Source organism: Rhinolophus hipposideros, assembly GCF_964194185.1.
Source record: "Rhinolophus hipposideros genome assembly, chromosome: 9".
Classification (NCBI taxonomy): Eukaryota; Metazoa; Chordata; class Mammalia; order Chiroptera; family Rhinolophidae; genus Rhinolophus; species Rhinolophus hipposideros.
The window spans coordinates 34,254,127-34,274,315 of NC_138055.1; the positions used below are offsets into that span (position 1 = coordinate 34,254,127).

At 35.7% G+C, this 20,189-nt stretch overlaps 1 protein-coding gene across 1 annotated transcript; it reads left to right on the forward strand.

Moving 5' to 3' along the window:
* The first annotated feature begins 721 nt into the window (after positions 1 to 721).
* On the forward strand, positions 722 to 19,774 carry CMAS (cytidine monophosphate N-acetylneuraminic acid synthetase). The gene is made up of 8 exons (XM_081058568.1): positions 722 to 1,085; positions 9,626 to 9,768; positions 9,917 to 10,072; positions 12,585 to 12,718; positions 14,458 to 14,552; positions 14,935 to 15,106; positions 15,917 to 16,070; positions 18,664 to 19,774. Exons 1-8 carry the CDS (start codon positions 826 to 828, stop codon positions 18,852 to 18,854), a joined length of 1,305 nt encoding a protein of 434 aa, XP_080914694.1. The 5' UTR covers positions 722 to 825; the 3' UTR covers positions 18,855 to 19,774.
* The last annotated feature ends 415 nt before the right edge of the window (positions 19,775 to 20,189 follow it).

Below are 20,189 nucleotides of genomic sequence, written 5' to 3' on the forward strand. Positions count from 1 at the left end.
GTCATATGCCTATCCCAGCTGTGTTCAGAAAGATGAGATACTTAGCTTGACCAACTTGGATCACACACACACCACTACAACGTGAAGAATGTGAGTGGAAGCCCCACCAGGTAAGAGAGAGAAGAATTCCTAAAATGAAATGATTTGTAGCAGACAAAAAACCAAACAAGGTGTTTGCTACACACGACGGGAATTGTCAAGGTTGAGTTCCAAGTTTTTGCTGCTAGCTGGTTGGTGATATAGATAGAAAATGCAGAGATAGAAGCAGTTTGAGCCTATATGGAGAGTTGAGTTTTTTAAAATGTTGCATTGAAGGTGACTGTAGGTCATTCGAGTGAGGTAATCTCTTGGACATAATGAGTCATGAGCATAACAGAAAGATATACATTCAAAATATAATTTTTAGATATAAAATTGATTTGTGTTAGGGTGCATCAGGGTATGCAGTGGACAACCCACTGTAATTTCTAAGTGGAAGTTCTTTAGCAAAATTTCAATAACCTATGTTGCCTATTTTAGAATCTCCGTACAATATCAACCACCCACAGAAGGTCCACTTCCTTCCAGTCATCTCTGCACTCGCACTGCTTGGCTTGGGTTTGAGGTGGTGCTGTTTCAGAGACTACTCGGCCTACAGGACCCGGGCGAGGCAGCCGCGGACTACAATTCCCGGCGTGCCCCGCGAGGGGGCGGGACGGGAGGGGCGGGGCCAGGAACGGCCACACGGGCGAGCGTTGAGGCGGGGAGATCCGGCGGTGCCGAGCTGAGGTGGCGAAAGAGGAGCTCCCGGATGTGGAGAAGCTGGGGAGAAGGCGTGGGAGGAAGATGGATTCGGTGGAGAAGGGGGCCGCCACCTCCGTCTCCAACCCGCGGGGGCGGCCGTCACGAGGCCGACCACCGAAGCTGCAGCGCAACTCCCGCGGTGGCCACGGTCGAGGTGTGGAGAAGCCCCCGCACCTGGCGGCCCTAATTCTGGCCCGGGGCGGCAGCAAAGGCATCCCCCTGAAGAACATTAAGCACCTGGCGGGGGTCCCGCTCATTGGCTGGGTCCTGCGTGCGGCCCTGGACTCGGGGGTCTTCCAGAGGTGCGCATGTGCGAGTGGGCAGCGCGGCCTGGGCGGGGGTCCGGTGGGAGCCGGGCTGCGGGAGAAGCTGGGGCTCCTGGGGCACTCGCTCCTGCAAGGGGTGTGCACGATCCGGGGTGTCTGGGCCCAAGCTGAGAGCCCGGGGAGGACGGGCTGCAGCTTCTTCCTTATTCTGTAGCTGCTAGCAGTCATGACCTGGGACAGTTCCTGTCCCCGCCCTTGAGCATGCCATCCGTAAAGGGGGAAATTTGCTCTTCTCCACCGTCCCCGCAGCCCTTGACTTCACAGGGCAAAGGAGGCCACTCCTGTGAAACGTCTACGATAATACGTGAACTCTTTTAGACACAGGCCACTGGGCTTTTACGGTTACTCAGCGTCCGATAACCACTTGGTGCTGATCGATGAGAAAGGTAGCAGGTTCGTTAATGGAGTGGGGTGTGAAGGCTTTCTAATGTCAAGCTCGGCTTGGAGATCTTGCACTGACCTTTGAAAAATACTCAAAGCTATCTGCCTGTGAGTCAGCACAATCTAGGGCTCCCTACATTGATACAAGAGAGACAGTGGGAAAGGTACGGCTGGCTGTTTATATGCTTGTAAATGTTTTTATCACATTTTTGGAACCGTGGCTGCCCGAAGGACAGTTTTAATTGTGCATCGTATAGGGACATTGCCATATGCCTTAATGGTTAGGAGTTACAAGCTGATGTCATTCATAAAAGAAGGGAGATAGAATTCTGCGCCAATAATTGCATTTTACATTTCATAACTTCAACCTAAGTGTATTTGAATTCGTTTTCGTGGGAAGTAAATTATTTTAACCCTTTGATTTGGGGGTTTTGGTTTTTAAAGAGATGGCTCTATTTGAAACATATTAATTACCTACGTTAATATACAGGTAATTGATTTTCATCTACCCAATCTTGTTTAGAAAGGAGATACCAAAATAGAAATTTAGTAATTTCTTCCATGTTTTCATCCACAAGAAGCCTAGGCAGAGCGAGGTAGAGAGGAGCTGGCATCCAGAAGATAACACTAATGCAACAGGAAGTGTGCAAAGGAAAGATAGGGGAACACTTGGGGATTTGGTTCAATTCAGTAAACATTTACTGAGCCCTAATTTCTGCTGTACACACCCAAGGGAATACCACGATGTATGTGACATGGTACTTTCCTTGTGCGGCCCAGATTGTTGGAGATTTTTACCTCCTTACAAAGGGTATAAAATAAGGACTGAGAGAAGGTGCATCCAGGCAGCAGTGATGTGGTGAAATCCTATTTTTGTGAAACGAACTACAAAACAAAATCATAGAATGAGCGCAAAACTCATTTACAACTCATTGGTTCAATATGTGAGGAAGACCCTTTCAAACTGGGTTAACAACAAAAGTAAGGCTTGTTTGAAGTACCATCAAATTCAAGCGCAAAAAATGATTCATTCATCAAATAGTTATTGACTGCCTGCTATGTGACAGGCACTGTTCTATGTCCTTCCCCAGAGGTTATAGCCGTAAGCAATAGGGTCAGTCCCTAGTCTCATGGAGCTTGCATTATAATAGGAAGAGACAATTTACAAATTAATGTATACTTATCAGGTAGTAATAAACATTTTTAAGAAAAATCAAGTAAAGTGATGGTGCCAGAATCCTCTATTTCTTGGTTCTTCTAGGTAGACTCTCCCTTTATGGTATCAAGGTGGTTGTGCTGAGAACTGGAGAACTTTCCACACATATTGACTCTGTCCAAACCTTTGTACTCAAACTCGAGCATGGTTTCTAGCAGCTTAAGTTCATGTTCTTCAGATGATCCCAGCCCCCCCACCCCCTTAAAAAGGCCTGCTTGAGAAAGCTCAATTTGTTCTGGTAGATAGCCCCTGAGCCCTCTCTTACAAGTTACTTTAGAAAGTTTGCAATTATAAATCCCTTCTCTGCCCTTTGAGACCTAAAGTTACCACCCAAACTTTCCTCAAGGACCTGAGAGCCATCTCTTTGAAATGCAAACCTTCTGGGACTTAACTCACTCTCCTTCCCAGTCCCTAGGGGAGGGTATAGGCACCTTGCTTCAGCTTGCATCTTGCCTCCTGTCTACAGTTAGAAGTTTGTTTCTCCTTTGGATAAACACTAGTTAACAAACCCAGATGGTTAGTCACATAGATTAACCCCCGTTAACATCCCTCTGCCTTTCCCTTGTGTTGAGTTCAGTTCATGTTGGATTCCTTTCCCTATTGCAATAGTTAATGAATAAAACCTGTCCTTACTGCTATAACTAGTGTCTGACTTTGTTTATCCTTGACAGTATTCCTCATATCCTGCTGGTTTAAGTCTAGTCAAAAAGAGCTGTCCTCTTTGCAGCTTTAACAAGTCTCATTAGGTCTTATCTGGTCCCCTGCTTATCCTTGAACCAGTCACTGTGGCTAGGAGAACACAGTTCTTGTATTGGTATGGTGTAGCCCTACCTTCAGCTCTTGGAGCCAGTAATGAAGCAATGACAGAGGATTATCGAGAGAAAATTGGGAGTGCAGTTACCAAAAGGGGAACTAGATGCTGGAAGTCAAAACCCAATAAACAGCCATTACGGCAGACATTGGGGATTTTGCGGTGAAATGATTGGAAAATAAATGTATGTATTAAACACTGATTTTCCTGTTTCCATTTATTAAAATGCATTTGTTTAAAATTCCATGAAAGAATAAACAACTTGAGAACTGTATTAACTTTTTCTGTGCCAGTTTTATTTAATACATCTTGTAGTTTGATATAAGAGTATTAACTCCTTGATGATAGGGATGATGTTTTAGACTTTGAGCCACCTGTTGTATCTGTCACTGGCCAATAATAGGAATTAGGAGAAAAAAAAAACAGTGTTTTCCTTACTAGCAAAGTGAGCATAATCTTCCTAACTCTCCTTTTTCTAACTTACTATATTATCTAAAGTGATTTTACTATGTTCAAGTCACATAAGCTGCTTGCTATCTGACATCCTTTCTAGGGATCTGGAAACTTTAACTCAGAAGTTAATAAAGGGACCAGCACTACTTCCTCCATGAATTTTTTGCTGATCCTGTCAGTGGAAAGTAATTGTACCTTTGTTTTCCCGTATATAGCGGTTTCGTTCATACCTTTGTTTAGTGCATGCACAATGCTGGGAGGTCAAGACCATAGACCCTGGAGTCAAAGTATATAGATGGATTAACTGTGCAACTTTGGGTAAATCAATGTCTGTGCCTCAATTTTATCATCTACAGAATGGACTTAAGTGTCTATCTCAGGCCTGCTGAGGGAATTGAGTTAAAGTATATATATATATATATATATATATATATATATATATATATATATATATATATATATATATATATATATATATATATATATATATATATATATATATATATATATATATACAGCCCTTACTAAGTGCCTGGCATATAGTGTGTGACCTATCCTTGACATTTTCCTCTTGCATTGAAGAAGTTTTTTACAATCTGCATATCTTTCATGGGCCACTGTTTCCTTTTTCCTTACTTGTAAAATGGGTAAGTTGTAATCTTAAACTAACATTTCGGGGGGGGGGGGGGGCGGCGCAGATTTGACTTGTGATGATCCCTGCTCTACTAGGTGAAAAGCTTCTTGTGAGAAGGTACTATCTTCCTCACTTTGGTATGCTTTATGTATCAGAACCTCAATTAAAACATGTTGGTTTGAATTTAATTGACTTCTCTAAAGTTGCGGTCAGAATTTGAGGCAGCTTTCCTGCCTCTCCCACTCTTTCTTTCTTCAACAATTGTTTACTCTAGTAAGAAAATTAAGGAAATCTGCCTGATTTATGTTATTCAGGGTTAAGATTATACCTTGGAGATTTTGTTCAAAATCATGATTTGACTGAATTGAGGCATATTTTTATGGCTTCCTAAAAATCAAAGCTAACAATACTTTTTTTTAATGTATACATTTTTTTGTATTAGTTTCAGGTGTACAAAATAATGTAATAGACATTTACACTCCTCACAAAGTGATAACCCCCCTCCCCCAATCTCCTACCCCTCTGACATCGTATATAGCTGTTATAGTTCCACTGATTCTATTCCTTATGCTGTACTCCACAGTGTGACTATATATATATGTGTGTGTGTGTGTGTGTATATATATATATATATATATATATATGTATATATATGTGAAATTGTAGTTGACATTCATTATTAGTCAACTTCAGGTGTACAGTGCAGTGATCAGGCATCTACATTATCCCTGAGGTGGTCTCCCTAATAAGACAAGTGTCCATTGGATACCCTACAAAATTTTTAGAACATTATTGATTATATTCCCCAAACTTTCCCGTCTTTCATATCCCCGTGGCAATCTTGTGGTTTCCAATTGTGCTTTCTAATCCCCTCATCTTCCCTCTTATCCCCACCCTCCCATCTAGCAGTTTTTCCTCTATGTCTCTGAGACTGTTTCTGATTAGTTTGCTCATTTATTCTATTCTTTAGATTCCACATATAAGTGAGATCATATGGTACTTGTCTTTCTCTGTCTGACGTATTTCACTTAGCATAATGTTCTCTAGGTCCATCCATATTGTTGCAAATGGTAAGATTTCATTCTTTATAGCCGAATAATACTCCATTGTATAAATGTACCATAATTTCTCAATCCAGTCGTCTACCGATGGGCATTTTGGTTGTTTCCATGTCTTGCCTATTGTGAATAGTGCTGCAATAAACATAGGGATGCATATATTTTTTTAAATTAGCGTCTTGGATTTCTCTGGATAGATACCTAAGAGTGGAATTGCTGGGTCATAAGGTAGTTCCATTTCCAGTTTTTTGAGATACTTTCATATTGATTTCCGTAGTGGCTGCACCCATCTGCAATCCCACCAACAGTGCACAAGCATTCCCTTTTCTCCGCAACCTCACCAACACTTGTTTGTTGATTTATTGATGATAGCCATTCTGACCAGGGTGAGGTGGTATTTCATTGTGGTTTTTATTTGCATTTCTCTAATGATTAATGAAGTTGAGCATTTTTTCATATGTCTGTTTGCCATCTGTATGTCCTCTTTAGAAAAATTGTCTCTTCATGTCCTATGCCCATTTTTTAATTGGGTTGTTTGTTTTTTTAGTGTTGAGTTGAACGAGTTTTTTATAAAGTTTGGATATTAACCGTTATTAGATGTATCATTGACAAATATCTTTTCCCATTCAGTGGGATGCCTTTTTGTTGTATTGATGGTTTCCTTTGCTGTGAAAAAACTTTTTAGTTTGATGTAGTCCCATGTTTGTTTTTTCTCTTACTTCGCTTGCCCGAGGGTATATATCAGTAAAAATCTTACTCCGCGTAATGTCTGTAAACTTTCTTTCTATATTTTCTTCTAGGAGTTTTATGATTTCAGATCTTACATTTAAGTCTTTAATCCATTTTGAATTTATTCTGTATATGGTGTAGGGAGGTGGTCCAGCTTCATTTTTTTGCATGTGTCCGTCAAGGTTTCCCAGCACCATTTATTGAATAGATTGGCTTTACCCCAGTTCAGTTGTCGTAGATTAAATGACCATATAGACATGGATTTATTTCTGGGTTCTCTATTCTGTTCCATTGATCTGTGTGTCTATTTTTATGCCACTACCATAAAGCTAACAATACTTTAAAGGTTACTAACTTGGATAGTTAGCAGTCAAGAAAATTGCTGACATAATTTTATTTTCATTTAGTAAAAAGTTATTGTTAGAGCTGAGTTTGCAAGAGCTTGATTTTCCATGGTGATTCAGTGTGATGTAAGTAAACCTCCGAACAAATTGATTTTTTAAATGTTGTCTAACATACTTGTGAAAAATAAACATTTCCAGGGTGTGGATTTATGACTAATGAAAGGCCTATGCTGTATTGTCCTTAAGAAGGCAGCTTATGATTTGAAATAACTTTCATAGGCACCATGATTGATACTCCTGTTTATCCTGTTAGATACAGTATTACTTCTATTGAGGCTAAAGCCATTGGGATTAGACTTTGACATTTACTCTGTTTGATTTTGAATCTTATTAGGCCTGTTTATTCACTTGGTCATTCCTTCTCTTTTGCCCTCCCTCATCTGATTCCTCTAAACCAAAGGAAACTTATCTACTTACTTAGACCTTTTAATAGATGATAATCATTGTATTTTAAGTGTACATGTGGGATGCTATTTTCGTATTCCTAGTGTCATTGCCTTACATAATGTATACAAAATAGACATTTGGACCTTTGAAGGTCTGAAAGCAGAGTTTAAGTTTTCCTCCCAACAAAGTCAGTGTGAGGATTAAATGAGACCAGGTAGTTGTTTTTTATTACTGTTTCTATTTGATTATTGTGAATAGCAAACATTTGTTAAATGTTTATTCTGTATTGTGGTTTGTATTTAATCCTTATAACAACCATATGAGGTAATTACTGTTATCACATCTATTGTACTGAAAATTGAGGCTTTGGGAAATTATGCATTTTGGATAGGATCATATAGCTTGCTAGCATGTGGCAGAACCAGGATTTGAACCCGTTTCAGAGCCCATGCTCTTAACCATTTACTGCTTCATTCAACAAATACATATTGAGCACCTGTTATACAGCAGGCGCTATGCAAATAAATGGTAAAAGATAAAGCATTAGAGAAAGGTTAGTTATCGCTTCCTTACCTCTCTTTCCGTAACGGTTTACAGGGAATTATCGTACTGTCCTCTGTCTCTACGATAGGCTGAGAGTTTCTCAAGAAAACGATCTGTATATCCCCAGTGTCCAGACTAGTGCCTGAAACAGAATAGGCACTCGTAAATGTTTCATGAATGAAAGAATGAATGACAAAAGGGAGGAAAGAAAAAAAAAATAAGCAAACATCTTGTAAAGCCTCTGTTATTTTTTATTTATCTTTTAAGCATTTCAAAAAGATCACTGAATCCTGTCGTGTTATTTTCATACAGTAAAGATCAGAATAATAAATGGCTTCAGTAATTTATTTCAATTAGTGATGTAAATTAAATGTCAAAAACCCATCTTTTTTGCTTCTGCTGTTCCTTTTTTACTATATTACCATCTAACCACTCTCTCTTCACTTTCTCTATTTTAAAAATTCACTAGGTTTTCACTGGTACTTTACTTTGTTATATACCTTTGACTGTGACATTTCTTCATTAAAAAACCTATCCCCAAATTATTTCAGATTTTGAGATGGAGGAAGATGGGGGCTCCTATGTTCTGCCTTGGAAAGAGTGACATGCTTAGATATGAGACACTTGACCCCCAGCCAGTGACTCATCTTATTTACTAGGATTCCTTAGAAAAAAATTGGAGGGTGAGGGGTGGGGGTATTGACTTTACCTCTAGATTTAAATCCTCCTTCCACATATATTAAAGGGAATTAATTAAATTAATAAATGAAATACAGAGATACCAGAAAATTTTATTCAGTTACTTTCTTTTCACTCTTGGCTATTGAGTGTAGACATTTGGAACATGTAGTTCCTCTTTCCCCCAGGGGATGGAAATCAACTACTAATAATTATTAAAAATTAAAAATTACTAACAAACTAATTGAAATAAATTACTTGAATAAAGTGGGGTAAAGAAAAATATCTGCACATGATAAAAACTGGAAGTCATTAAATTATCTTTGTGTAATATCACTATTAAAGCAGTGTGGCTAGAGTAATATTCACATCTTCTGTTTCTAGCAGTAGGAATTTGTAAAGGTCCAGGAAATTTAACTTCAATAGAGACTAGTACACCTTCCAGAATAGCATTTTATTTTTAATCGTAATTTAGTTGAAATATAAATAGGCAACTCTGTTAGCTGCAGGTAACAGAGGTGTTGAGCTAAACTCTCTTGAGCAAATCAAATCACATTCTCCATGTCTCTAATTGTTATCAATGGCTGTAACTCAGTCCATTGTGTTCAGATATTTATATACCCATTGTTAATTGGCATATAAAAAAAGTTGAATATATTTGTTATTTTGAGCCCAGACTTGGACATTTAGTCTCTTCTAAGCTTGAAACTCTTTTAGCTTCACGGTTTGCTAAGACAAGTCCATTGTTTTTCTTAGCAAGTATATTAAATAAAATACTCTATAAGATATTTTGGATTTGGGTGGGGAATAAGAAGCAGGATCTTCATTATTTCCTTTCAATTTGAACTTCTAGCGCTACTCTTTTGCTTAATGTACCAGTAGCCTTAAAAATATCAAGTATCTTTCCAATTTTATAAAACTATATCTAGAGCTACATAAATAATATTTATATAAGAAACAAAATATATAGTATAAATATGTGGTAAATATAAATACATCTAGGACATTTTTGATTCAAGTGTTAAAAATATGGTCTATATACAAAATACTTTGTAATTTTTAAAAATTTTATAGCATTTTAGATCTGTAACATTTTAATGGTACAGAAACTATTTTAACATTATGTAAGCTGTATTTTTGGGTTTCAGAGCTCCTTTTTATCTTTAATGATCTCTTTTAGTGATTTGGCTTTTTTATTTATTTATTTTTAATATCTATACAGTGTGTGGGTTTCAACAGATCATGATGAAATTGAGAATGTGGCCAAACAATTTGGTGCACAAGTTCATCGAAGAAGTTCTGAAGTTTCAAAAGACAGCTCTACCTCATTAGATGCCATCGTAGAATTTCTTAATTATCACAATGGTATGAGTTTAATAGTTTTATTCAAAATTTTATTGTAATTTCAAATTCGCTTATCATTTCACGACTTTTTTTTAACACATTAAAGATCTTAGTATTACTTGCTTGCAAAGAACTTTGTTTTGATGTCCTTTTCATTTGTTTTGTCAAGAGGTTGACATTGTAGGAAATATTCAGGCTACTTCTCCATGTTTACATCCTGCTGACCTTCAAAAAGTTGCAGAAATGATTCGAGAAGAAGGATATGATTCTGTTTTCTCTGTTGTGAGACGCCATCAGTTTCGATGGAGTGAAATTCAGAAAGGAGGTAATCTGTTATATCCATCTTTTTTGTAGCTCATTTTTATGGAGAATCAATTTTTCCATATATAAATATTCTTTAGGAAAGAGGAGAGTAAAAAAGGAGCAGTAAAAGAGAATATGTGATTCTTGACTGTAGTAGGTAATGATTTCTATTCAGTTCTAACTTTTGTGATGATTGACTGAGGCAAGACAGTGATCCCAAATTAATTCTTTGCTTTACTTTTTATACTGTTTGCCTTTTGAGACTAACATAATTTTTCTAGATCAAATACTTTCATGTTTGTTCTAAATATGTTTGATAAACTCCACATAAATCATAAAGAATTGTGGGCATAATAAGCATCCACCAAAAAGTTTTGGAGGGCCTCAAGAATGAATTGTGGAATTGCTTCCCAAAATACATAACTCCTTATGTAAGAAGAGTTCCGTAGGGTTTAGCTGGATCCTGATTTCTAGCCAGGTAAACTAGCAAAATATGTAATAAAGAATAGAATCACCAAGAGATAGGTAAATATAACATACTTGAGGAAGCGCATTGTGGTTTCTGCTTGGTGCCCTGACATTTGTTGAATATAGGAAAGCTGGCCTAATTGTCTCTAACGTATGTGTGACTTAAGATATTATTCTTTTGAAGATACATCTTTAACATGTCGTTCCATTATATTTTACCATCTATTGTTTCTTACAAGAAATAAGCTGTTATTCTGACCATTGTTTCTCTGAATATAATTTTCATCAGGGTGCTTTTATGATTTTCTCTTTATATTTAGTTTCCATAGTTTGACTCTGATTTGTGTTGCTGTGATTTTCTTTGTGTTCATCCTGTTTGGAGTTCTCTGAACTTGTCCTATCTGTAGGTCGATCTGTGATCAGTTTTCACAAGTTCTCTTCAAGTATTTATTCTGCCACATTTTCTCCTCCTTTCTGGTATTCCAATTTAAATGGATTTTAAACAACTTTATGGTGTCCACATGTCTCTCACAGTCCGATCTGTATTATTTATTTATTTGTTTATTTTTCTCTTTATGATTCATTTTGAGTAATTTCTATTGACTTATATTTGACATCATGAATCATTTCTTCTGACTTGTCCACTGTACTGTAAATCCTATCCAGTGAATTATTTTAGATACTCTATTTTTCCATTCTAGAATGTACCTGTAAATTGTTTTTTAGAGATTCCATTCTCGGTTGAAATCCTCCTCTTTTCATCCTTTTTAAAATTTTTTTCTTCTAATTTCTTTAATATGTTCATGATAGTTACATGAAAATCCTTGATTGCAAATTCTAACATCTGGGTCATTTATAGTTCTTTTTCTGTGACTGTTTGTCTCTGATTATGGGTCATGTGTTTCTGCTTCTTCATATGTATTGTATTTTATTATGTGCCTGACACAGATACTGGAGTATATATTGCTTATCTCCAAGGAGGACAAACCTTTTCATCTATCAGGCTGATAGGATAAAGGACTAATCACTTTGATCTAATCAGGAGTTGGGCTGGTTTAGAACTCTAATTTCAGTTCACCTCTTACTGCAGGTGTCCTGTCAGGAGATATAGCCTGTATGTATTGCTAATGCCCTCTGCTAACAGGACTTTGGGATCTAAGTACTACAAAACTAATGATCTCTCCCTGCCTTCCAGATGATTCCCAGTTTCTTGTGCCAGAGCACACTCAGCAAAGACCTAGGGGGCATCATTAGGTGGCAAGAACTAGGTCTGTGTCTGTTGGCAATCTGTGACTCTAGTCCATAGGGCCACTGAAAACTCTTCTGGTTTCTCCTGATCCCAGCAGAATCCTCCTGCTTATGCCAAAGCTTGATCGTGTTCTCACCTTTCTCAGACTCAGCAAATATCCCCAGGGAGAAGGCAGCCACTGTTCCTTGTTCACCTAGGAAAGACTTGTCCCTCTCTCTTTTTCTTCAAAGTACCACTTTGAATTCTCTAGTTTATTTGCTTATTGCCTATTTCCACACTCCATGAGAACAGAGAGTCATGTTCACTGCTGTGTATTCAGTGCTATAAAATTACATGATATAGTCAATGTATGTTTGCTGAGTTTTTTTCCTAATTATATCAAACACTGGGGTAGAGTTGAGTAGAGGATGGTTTAGTTAGGGAAGTATGTAGAGATTATTCCTAGAAGCCTTTATACACAGATGTGATGACCAAAAGTGAAGGAAGATTCTGAAGAACGACCAGCTATTAAATACATACACAACACAAGTGCATACATATCCATACACATCCATAAACACAAATTTGGGGGAAATTAAGGGAAAAGGCAAGGGAATCTCTATCTACCACTACTAAGGGCTTCATTTATTACATCATTTTATAGTAAATGATGCTGCTAAATCATCAGAATTATTAGGGATTTTGTTAAAATCCTTTTACTTATCCAGAACCAGAAATATTCTACATTCTGAGTTCATTTTTATGCTTTTTAAAAAATTACGAAATAACATTTAGTATTCAAAGCAATGTGGACTTACTATAGCTTTTTTGCTTTTAGTTCGTGAAGTGACTGAGCCTTTGAATTTGAATCCAGCTAAACGACCTCGTCGACAAGATTGGGATGGAGAATTATATGAAAATGGCTCGTTTTATTTTGCTAAAAGACATTTGATAGAGCTGGGTTACTTACAGGTTTGTGCCTTCATTTTGCAAAAACTTTCTAAACCCTTTTGTCTGTATAGAGTTTCAGGGAAGAAGTATGGCACAGTTCCTAATGGGAAATATCAACCCCTAGAGGAAAGGCAATAACTGACAAGATTTATTATCTGAGGCATTTATCCTGCAGGCTGACCACAAACCGATCTTTGGAATCTATTCAGTAAATATGCAAGCAATTCTGCTACAACTGTAACAATAAGATAAGAAATCAATCAAGTATTGAATGTTCTACACATGTCCTGGTCTTCATATTATTCTGTTCAAAACTCTGTTTAATTCATGATTGTGTCACTGTCAGGTTGTGGTTATACAGTTGAATAACTTCTATTACTTTAAAAAGAGACCAAAAAAACAGTATCATAGAGGTGAAAGAGCATCAACCTGGGCATCAGAAAAAGATTATAGTTTTATCTCTATCCCTATGTAAACTTGAATAGTATATTGTTTTATCTGTTCTGAGTCTCCTTGCTCTCATTTTAAAATACAGAGTTTGGATGTCTCCCTCATCTTCAGAGCCTACATGGTTACATCATATACTATTTGTTCATTTTAGTTATAGCTAATATTTGCTTAACACTTACTATGCACCAACGTCTATATGAAACACTGCATAGGATATCTCATGTAATCGGCATTTGCAACAGAATAAAGTGGACATTCCTAGCCCAGTTTCACAGAGGAAGAAATGGAAAAATAAAGTAATTAGCTCAAGGCAAAAATAAGTAGTGAATGGTATTGTCAGTATTTAGATTCAGATCCTTATGTTACTCAAAAAATAGCATTAAAAAGGAAAAACTCCACTCTAGTAAAATTCTGTATGACTGTCCTCTGAGGGGAAAGTGTTTTTTACAATCTTTTGGTCAGTGCACAGGCAAACTGTAGGCTGCTGTTTAATTAAGTTTGAGTATTAAGGAAAATTAGATTTGACAAGTAGCTCTTTGCTAAGGGGGACTGTGGTTTGACCCTTTCCTACCATGTGGAAAAAAATGAATTCTCTCATCATAACTAGATTTGTGAAGAGACTAGCAATTCTGAAAAATGAAATTTTCCACTAATTGATTTTGACATTGAAATGAACATAATCCTAGGAAAGACCTCCCTTTTTTCCCCTCATACTCCAGGATCAGGAGACTGTCCCTACCTTTACCCACATGTGACCTAGACAATATTGTCCACTCCCATCTGTAGCTCAGGGATCTAAGATAATTCTATAGAACAGACACTACACTTATTTTTTCCCTTCCCTGTCTTGCTCTTTAGTTGCAAATAGAAACAGAAATTCCAAAAACATTTATGCTGCTTTTAAATGATGATAAGTGAGACTGCCAGAACAAAAGGGATACAATTAGGGGAATTCCAGAAAATTTCTTGTGGTCAGAAAGCTGGAGAATGGATATTATTTCTGCTTTTCCTAATCTTACAATAGAAATGTACTCAAAAGGAAAATGAGAATTTACACTGTGTAGATAGAAGTTGAAAAATGTTAAGTTTATTTATGTGGTTTGAATATATGGGAAACAAAAAGATAAGCTTTCCCCTCCACAAAAAAAGAAAAAAAAAAAAAAGATTTGTTGTATATCACAAATATTACTGGGTTATTCATTTTTCTTGATACCATAGAAATGAATTCATTGTTATATACTTTAATAAACTTTTTGATATATGTGAATGCCTATTAAAAACAGTACTCATGGCATTGTTACTATCTCTAGGGTGGGAAAATGGCCTACTACGAAATGCGAGCCGAGCACAGTGTGGACATAGATGTGGATATTGATTGGCCTATTGCAGAACAAAGAGTGTTACGGTAACAACAAGACTTACACAGCCTTTGCACGAGACCCTAACACTGTTTCCAGTAGATATATTTAATTGACCTTATAGACACTGATCTGTGATGCTCCAGCCACTTTAGGATCTGTGTAATTAGTTTGCTCATGTGACGAAGGCATATATGTAAAATATGGCTTTAGATGCCTTATTCAGTAACTTGAGAAACACACAGTCCAATTAGACCACACGACTTAAAGTCCTGCATTGCAAGTTGAAGTGTATATGTGAAGGAAATTTGAAGGGTAAGGTTTGAATAATTGAATGGGAATGGGTTATTAAGTTTACTGGTGTTAGCCAGATGAAAGGGAGTGATTATTGCACTTGAGGTCAAAAAAGTCTATTTTGGTTTCTTTTAGGTATGGCTATTTTGGCAAAGAGAAGCTTAAGGAGATAAAACTTTTGGTTTGCAGTATTGATGGATGTCTCACCAATGGCCACATTTATGTATCAGGAGACCAAAAAGAAATAATATCTTATGATGTAAAAGATGCTATTGGCATAAGTTTATTAAAGAAAAGTGGTATTGAGGTATGTACCACTGAATATAGCAATGTTTTTTAAGATTACGATTCAGGGTCAAGGGATATGTGAGGGAAATAAAATATATGCTTTTAGTATTATCTATTAAAATATCTGAAATTTAGCCTTCACATGACTGAAAAATTACCATACTGTTTATTGTTAGACGAGTAAAATGTCAATCAACTAATATTTATTGTATATTTAATAAGAATGAATATATTAATTTTAAATAGGTGCTACCTACTTACCATAGGATCTTGCAACAAGAAAGATTTCATAAAAAACAGTTGTTAGCTTTTAGAAAAAAAGCAAATATCTTGTGGACTTTAAAATGTAGCTTTTTGTTATGATTAAAACTTTTAATTCAAAATAGCTTAATATTAAGTGTATATATATACGTGTATATATATGTGTATATATATATAAAGGAAGGCTAAGATGAGTTCCTATAATTCACTAGAAATCTTACATATGCGTTCCTAAGCACAAGAGATGAGTTACAGACTTTTCCTTTGGATAAATTGAATTATAGGAGAATCTTAGTTTAGTATCAGAGTGTGTTGTATTTTTTTAACTGTAGATAGGATACTTTCCACTGTAGAAACAGTGTCTTTCACCTTTACTGGACCACTAGAAATAAAATGTTTTAAAACTTTACTATTTGAAAATAACAGTTTATTTTACTTAATTGTCCTTCAGGTCAAAGGGTTACTCATTTGTGACTTGTATTATTTACAAGGTGTTATCTTATTCTGAAAGATTTGTGTTTCCTTTATTTTCTCATTTTGCTACCCCCCCATACACCTTTTTTTTTAGGTGAGGTTAATCTCGGACAGGGTCTGTTCAAAGCAGACAATCTCTTCCTTAAAACTGGATTGCAAAATGGAAGTCAATGTACCAGACAAGCTAGCAGTTGTAGACGAATGGAGAAAAGAAATGGGCCTGTGCTGGAAAGAAGTGGCATATCTTGGTTTGTATCTTTTTATTCAGCCATAATAAAATGAACCAGGATTTGTTCTAAGAAGCAGAGAAATAAGAAAATTCCCAAGATTGGCATGATTGTAAAGAAACAGGAGCTCTCTTACACTACTGACAAAAGTATTAAATTGGGACAGCCTTTCTGGAGGTTACTTTGATAACTTGTATCAAAGTGTAGCCTAGTAGAATGATTACCAAAGCATGCTATGGAGTCAGACCACAGGATTGACTCACCAGTCTTGGTAAGGTAAACCTTGGTTTTGTTATCTGTAAACTAGAACTGTTAAAAGTACCTATTTTCATACGTCTGTTATAGGGATTAATGATATAATTTTGGTAAAGCATTTATCAGATTCCTAATACATAGGAAGTACACTCTGACTATTTTTAACTGTAATTAAATGTACATAGTTTTGACCCCAAATTCTAATTCCGGAAAAGGAATTAGACAAATGTGCCAATAATGAAAGAAAAAAAGAAATCACCTACATATCCTACAAAAATAGCATATCCCAAAATCGAATACTATGCAACTATTAAAAATAATCTATATTCATTGACATGTTCAAATGTCACAAGTGTTTCACTTTTGTATTAAACAAATATATATATATCAGGTGTCTACTATATACAGGCTTTGAACTATTTCCTGGGACTTACTGCTTACAGAGCATATGGTCTAATGATGTCAATATTTTAAATATCAATAGTGACAGGTTATTAAAATACATAACTATAAACCATGTATGAAATATGGGTATGAATATTTCAACCCATCTATATAAATATTTGCAAGGGTAATAATGGGCCTCAAAAGAAGCACAAGTCGCTTTGGAAGCATGTGACATGGGGACTTCAGGGGTAGCCTTTAAACTACAATGTGAAGAGTCAATGGAGAACAATACTATAGAAGCTTTCATAGAAAATGATCTAGTTTTTGTAAGAAAAAAACAGTTTTAATGGAACATATGACAAATCCCAGCTATACTTTTTATCTATGCCACCTTAAGCAAGGTTCTTTAAGCCTTAGTTTTCCTATTTATAATATAAACATTAGTCAAAGTTTATAAGGTCGTTGGAAAGAAAGTCAGTGATAATGAAAAATGCTTAACATAATGCCTCCATATAGTAATAATAAGTGTATCATTTATAGAAGTGTAGAATTATATATGCCAAAATGTAGTTACTATCCATAAATAGTGATAATTAGGATGATTTAGATTATTTTTGCCTTTATTTAAAAAAATGTTCCCACCAAAATATGCATTACTTATATAACATAAGAAAAAAAAAACTATAAAAAGAAGAAGTTAGAAAATCAGGAAAATAGAGAATAGTCTCCATGTTTTTATTTTAAAAATCAGAGCAGTGTTTTATATGGGCCACATAAGTATATAACAATATGTTTCTTAAAAAAGATAGATACTTTTATAATTAAAATTTGGTAATTACAACTTAAAGGGATGGATAGTGCAAAGAAATACCTTAATTTTCATCATCTTTCAGTGAAAACAATTTAAATTCAGTACGTTTAATAATAAATAAAAGAAGAAAATTTCAGTAGATAAATATAGAAAAAATGTACAACAAACTCTTTCAACCAGGGCTTTATTATTAGTATTTGCTCTATAATAAAGTAATAGTTAAACTCAGAATGGAGAATCTAAGGTACTGGGAGCTTCTGAAATTCATCCTAGCAAAAAAAAAAAAAAAAGAAGAAGGGGGGTGGGTGTAGTAGGGTGGGGATTGAGAAGAAGCAAGGCAGGGAGAGAAGGGATGTAGTTATATCAATGCGATGGTAATTTTTTAAATAAATAAGTGGTATACAAATCAGAACTATTACAAATTAAAGGAGACGTAAGATACATGTCAACAAAATGCAATATGTGGACTTTGTTTTGTTTCTGATTCAAATAAGTCAACTACAAAAAGACAATTTTGAGATCGTTGGGGATATTTGAATACGTACTAGGTTATTAAATGATATTAAGGAATTGTTGATTTTGTTAATTTGATGATAGTATGTCACTTTTTAAAAAATACATATATCAAAAATAAATAAATAAATAAATTTAAAAAAATACATATATCAGAGATAGATGCTGAAGAGTTTTGGGGTAAAATATGATGTCTAGGAATTTCTTTTCCTCTCCTCCAAAAAACTAGGGGACAGGGACTAGAAAAAAAACATTGATAAATGATCCAAAACATTGAACTTGGGGTTCTTGCATGTGTTTGATATTTTTCTTAATAAAAAGTTTAAATAATTCATAATTTGTAGAATTTCCAGTATTGTAATAATATCACAATTTCCAGTAATTGTAATGTGGTAAGCAGAAAGTATACTCCATTCTCCTTTAACTGAGGAGTTTATTTTGAATTACGTAGGAAAAACCCTAGACTTCAGTTACAATTTTAAATAGTTGAACATATTTTCATCCCATTTAATCTGTAGTATTCTTATATGCAGTGCTTTAGGTCTTAACTAAAGTTACCAGAATTACTTATTGGTTGCGTTTTGCATTATTTTAAAGAACATTCTTTGTCTCTTTAACCGTTCAACCAGCATTTCTTTTACTTGACAGGAAATGAAGTGTCTGATGAGGAGTGTTTGAAGAAAGTAGGCCTAAGTGCTGTTCCTGCTGATGCCTGTTCCACGGCCCAGAAGGCTGTTGGATATATTTGCAAATGTAATGGTGGCCGTGGTGCCCTCCGAGAGTTTGCAGAGCACATTTTCCTACTAATGGAAAAGGTTATTAATTCCTGCCAAAAATAGAAATGAGTATAATGTTGGGAAAGAAAGTATACAGCCTTCTTCAGCCACTTTACTTTTTTCGATTAAGTATAATTCCATGTTCCAATGTTAACAGAGAGTGGGGTTTGATTTGTGATATATCTCCATATCTTTTAAAGCAGAGTCTTCTCAAGTTGTCACTCCAAAACCTTCTATGAAATAATTGTGCTGTACTTTTCTCTTTATGCAAGATAGAGATTGATCATAGTCTTTCTCAGATTTTTAGTAAATGCAAGTAAGAACATCATCAAAATTGACTTTGTATTGTACCCTGTAAAACTGTGTGTTTGTGTGCTTTTAATAATGCTGATCTTTTATTTATTTGGGGACCGTGTATCTGGTAAGACATGCCCTTCTATTAATTAATAAAATTACATTTCACAGACTTGATGAAAACTGCCTTGTTGCTATAGAACACCTTTATCAAACATGCCGTGATTTCCTTTAAGCACTGACCATGCAATCAGTGTGAGAAACAAACCACTTAATATCAGATGTAAATTATCTTGACTACTTTATATATGTGTATATATAGCACATAAACACACTACAGATATCCGAAGAAATACTGTGAAGGTTGTATACTAATTTGGCATAAATTGTTTGCAGTTACCTCTGATGTCATGGTAATTTCTGTATTAAATTTGGTCTCATCATAGTTTTACAGCCACCACAAATTACTCCCCTTCCTGGTTAGATTCCAAGAATGGTGCATTATCTCATAAATGTGGACACTACCTATTAAACACTAACCATTTCCTACTGCCACTATAAAAACAATTCGTTTAAAACTGGCAAGAAGCAAATGATTCAGGTGGCTATACAGGAAGCTATTTTCCTTTGTTAGGACTGGGTGGATTTGTACAGTTCAGAGTCTGCTCTTAGAGGCCAGATAAAAGTTGAAAGAAAAACGGATCGTCCTCTATTTTAATTTCCTTAACATCTTATCCTGGTTTTACTCCCGTCTTTCTGGCTTTTCCACTGCTGACTTTATTTTCCCCTATCCCCTTAAATTTACACATTCTCAAAGGTTCTAACTCCAGTTCTGTTCTTCCCAAAGACAACATCTCTGTTCAGAGTTTTAGCTATAGCGTCCATGCAGATGATTCCAAAATCTAGTGACTGAAATCTAATCTCTGCTGTGAGTTCTGGTTGCATCTCAAACTCCACGTTATAAGCTAAGCTCCTGGACTTCACTTCTCAAATCTCTGATTTTATCATTGAGACATCACAGTCTTAATTTCTCCTTTTCATCTCTAGTTAGACACAAAATCTTAAGCTTGATACTACTAGGTGTCCTTTCAGTTTATCCAATAT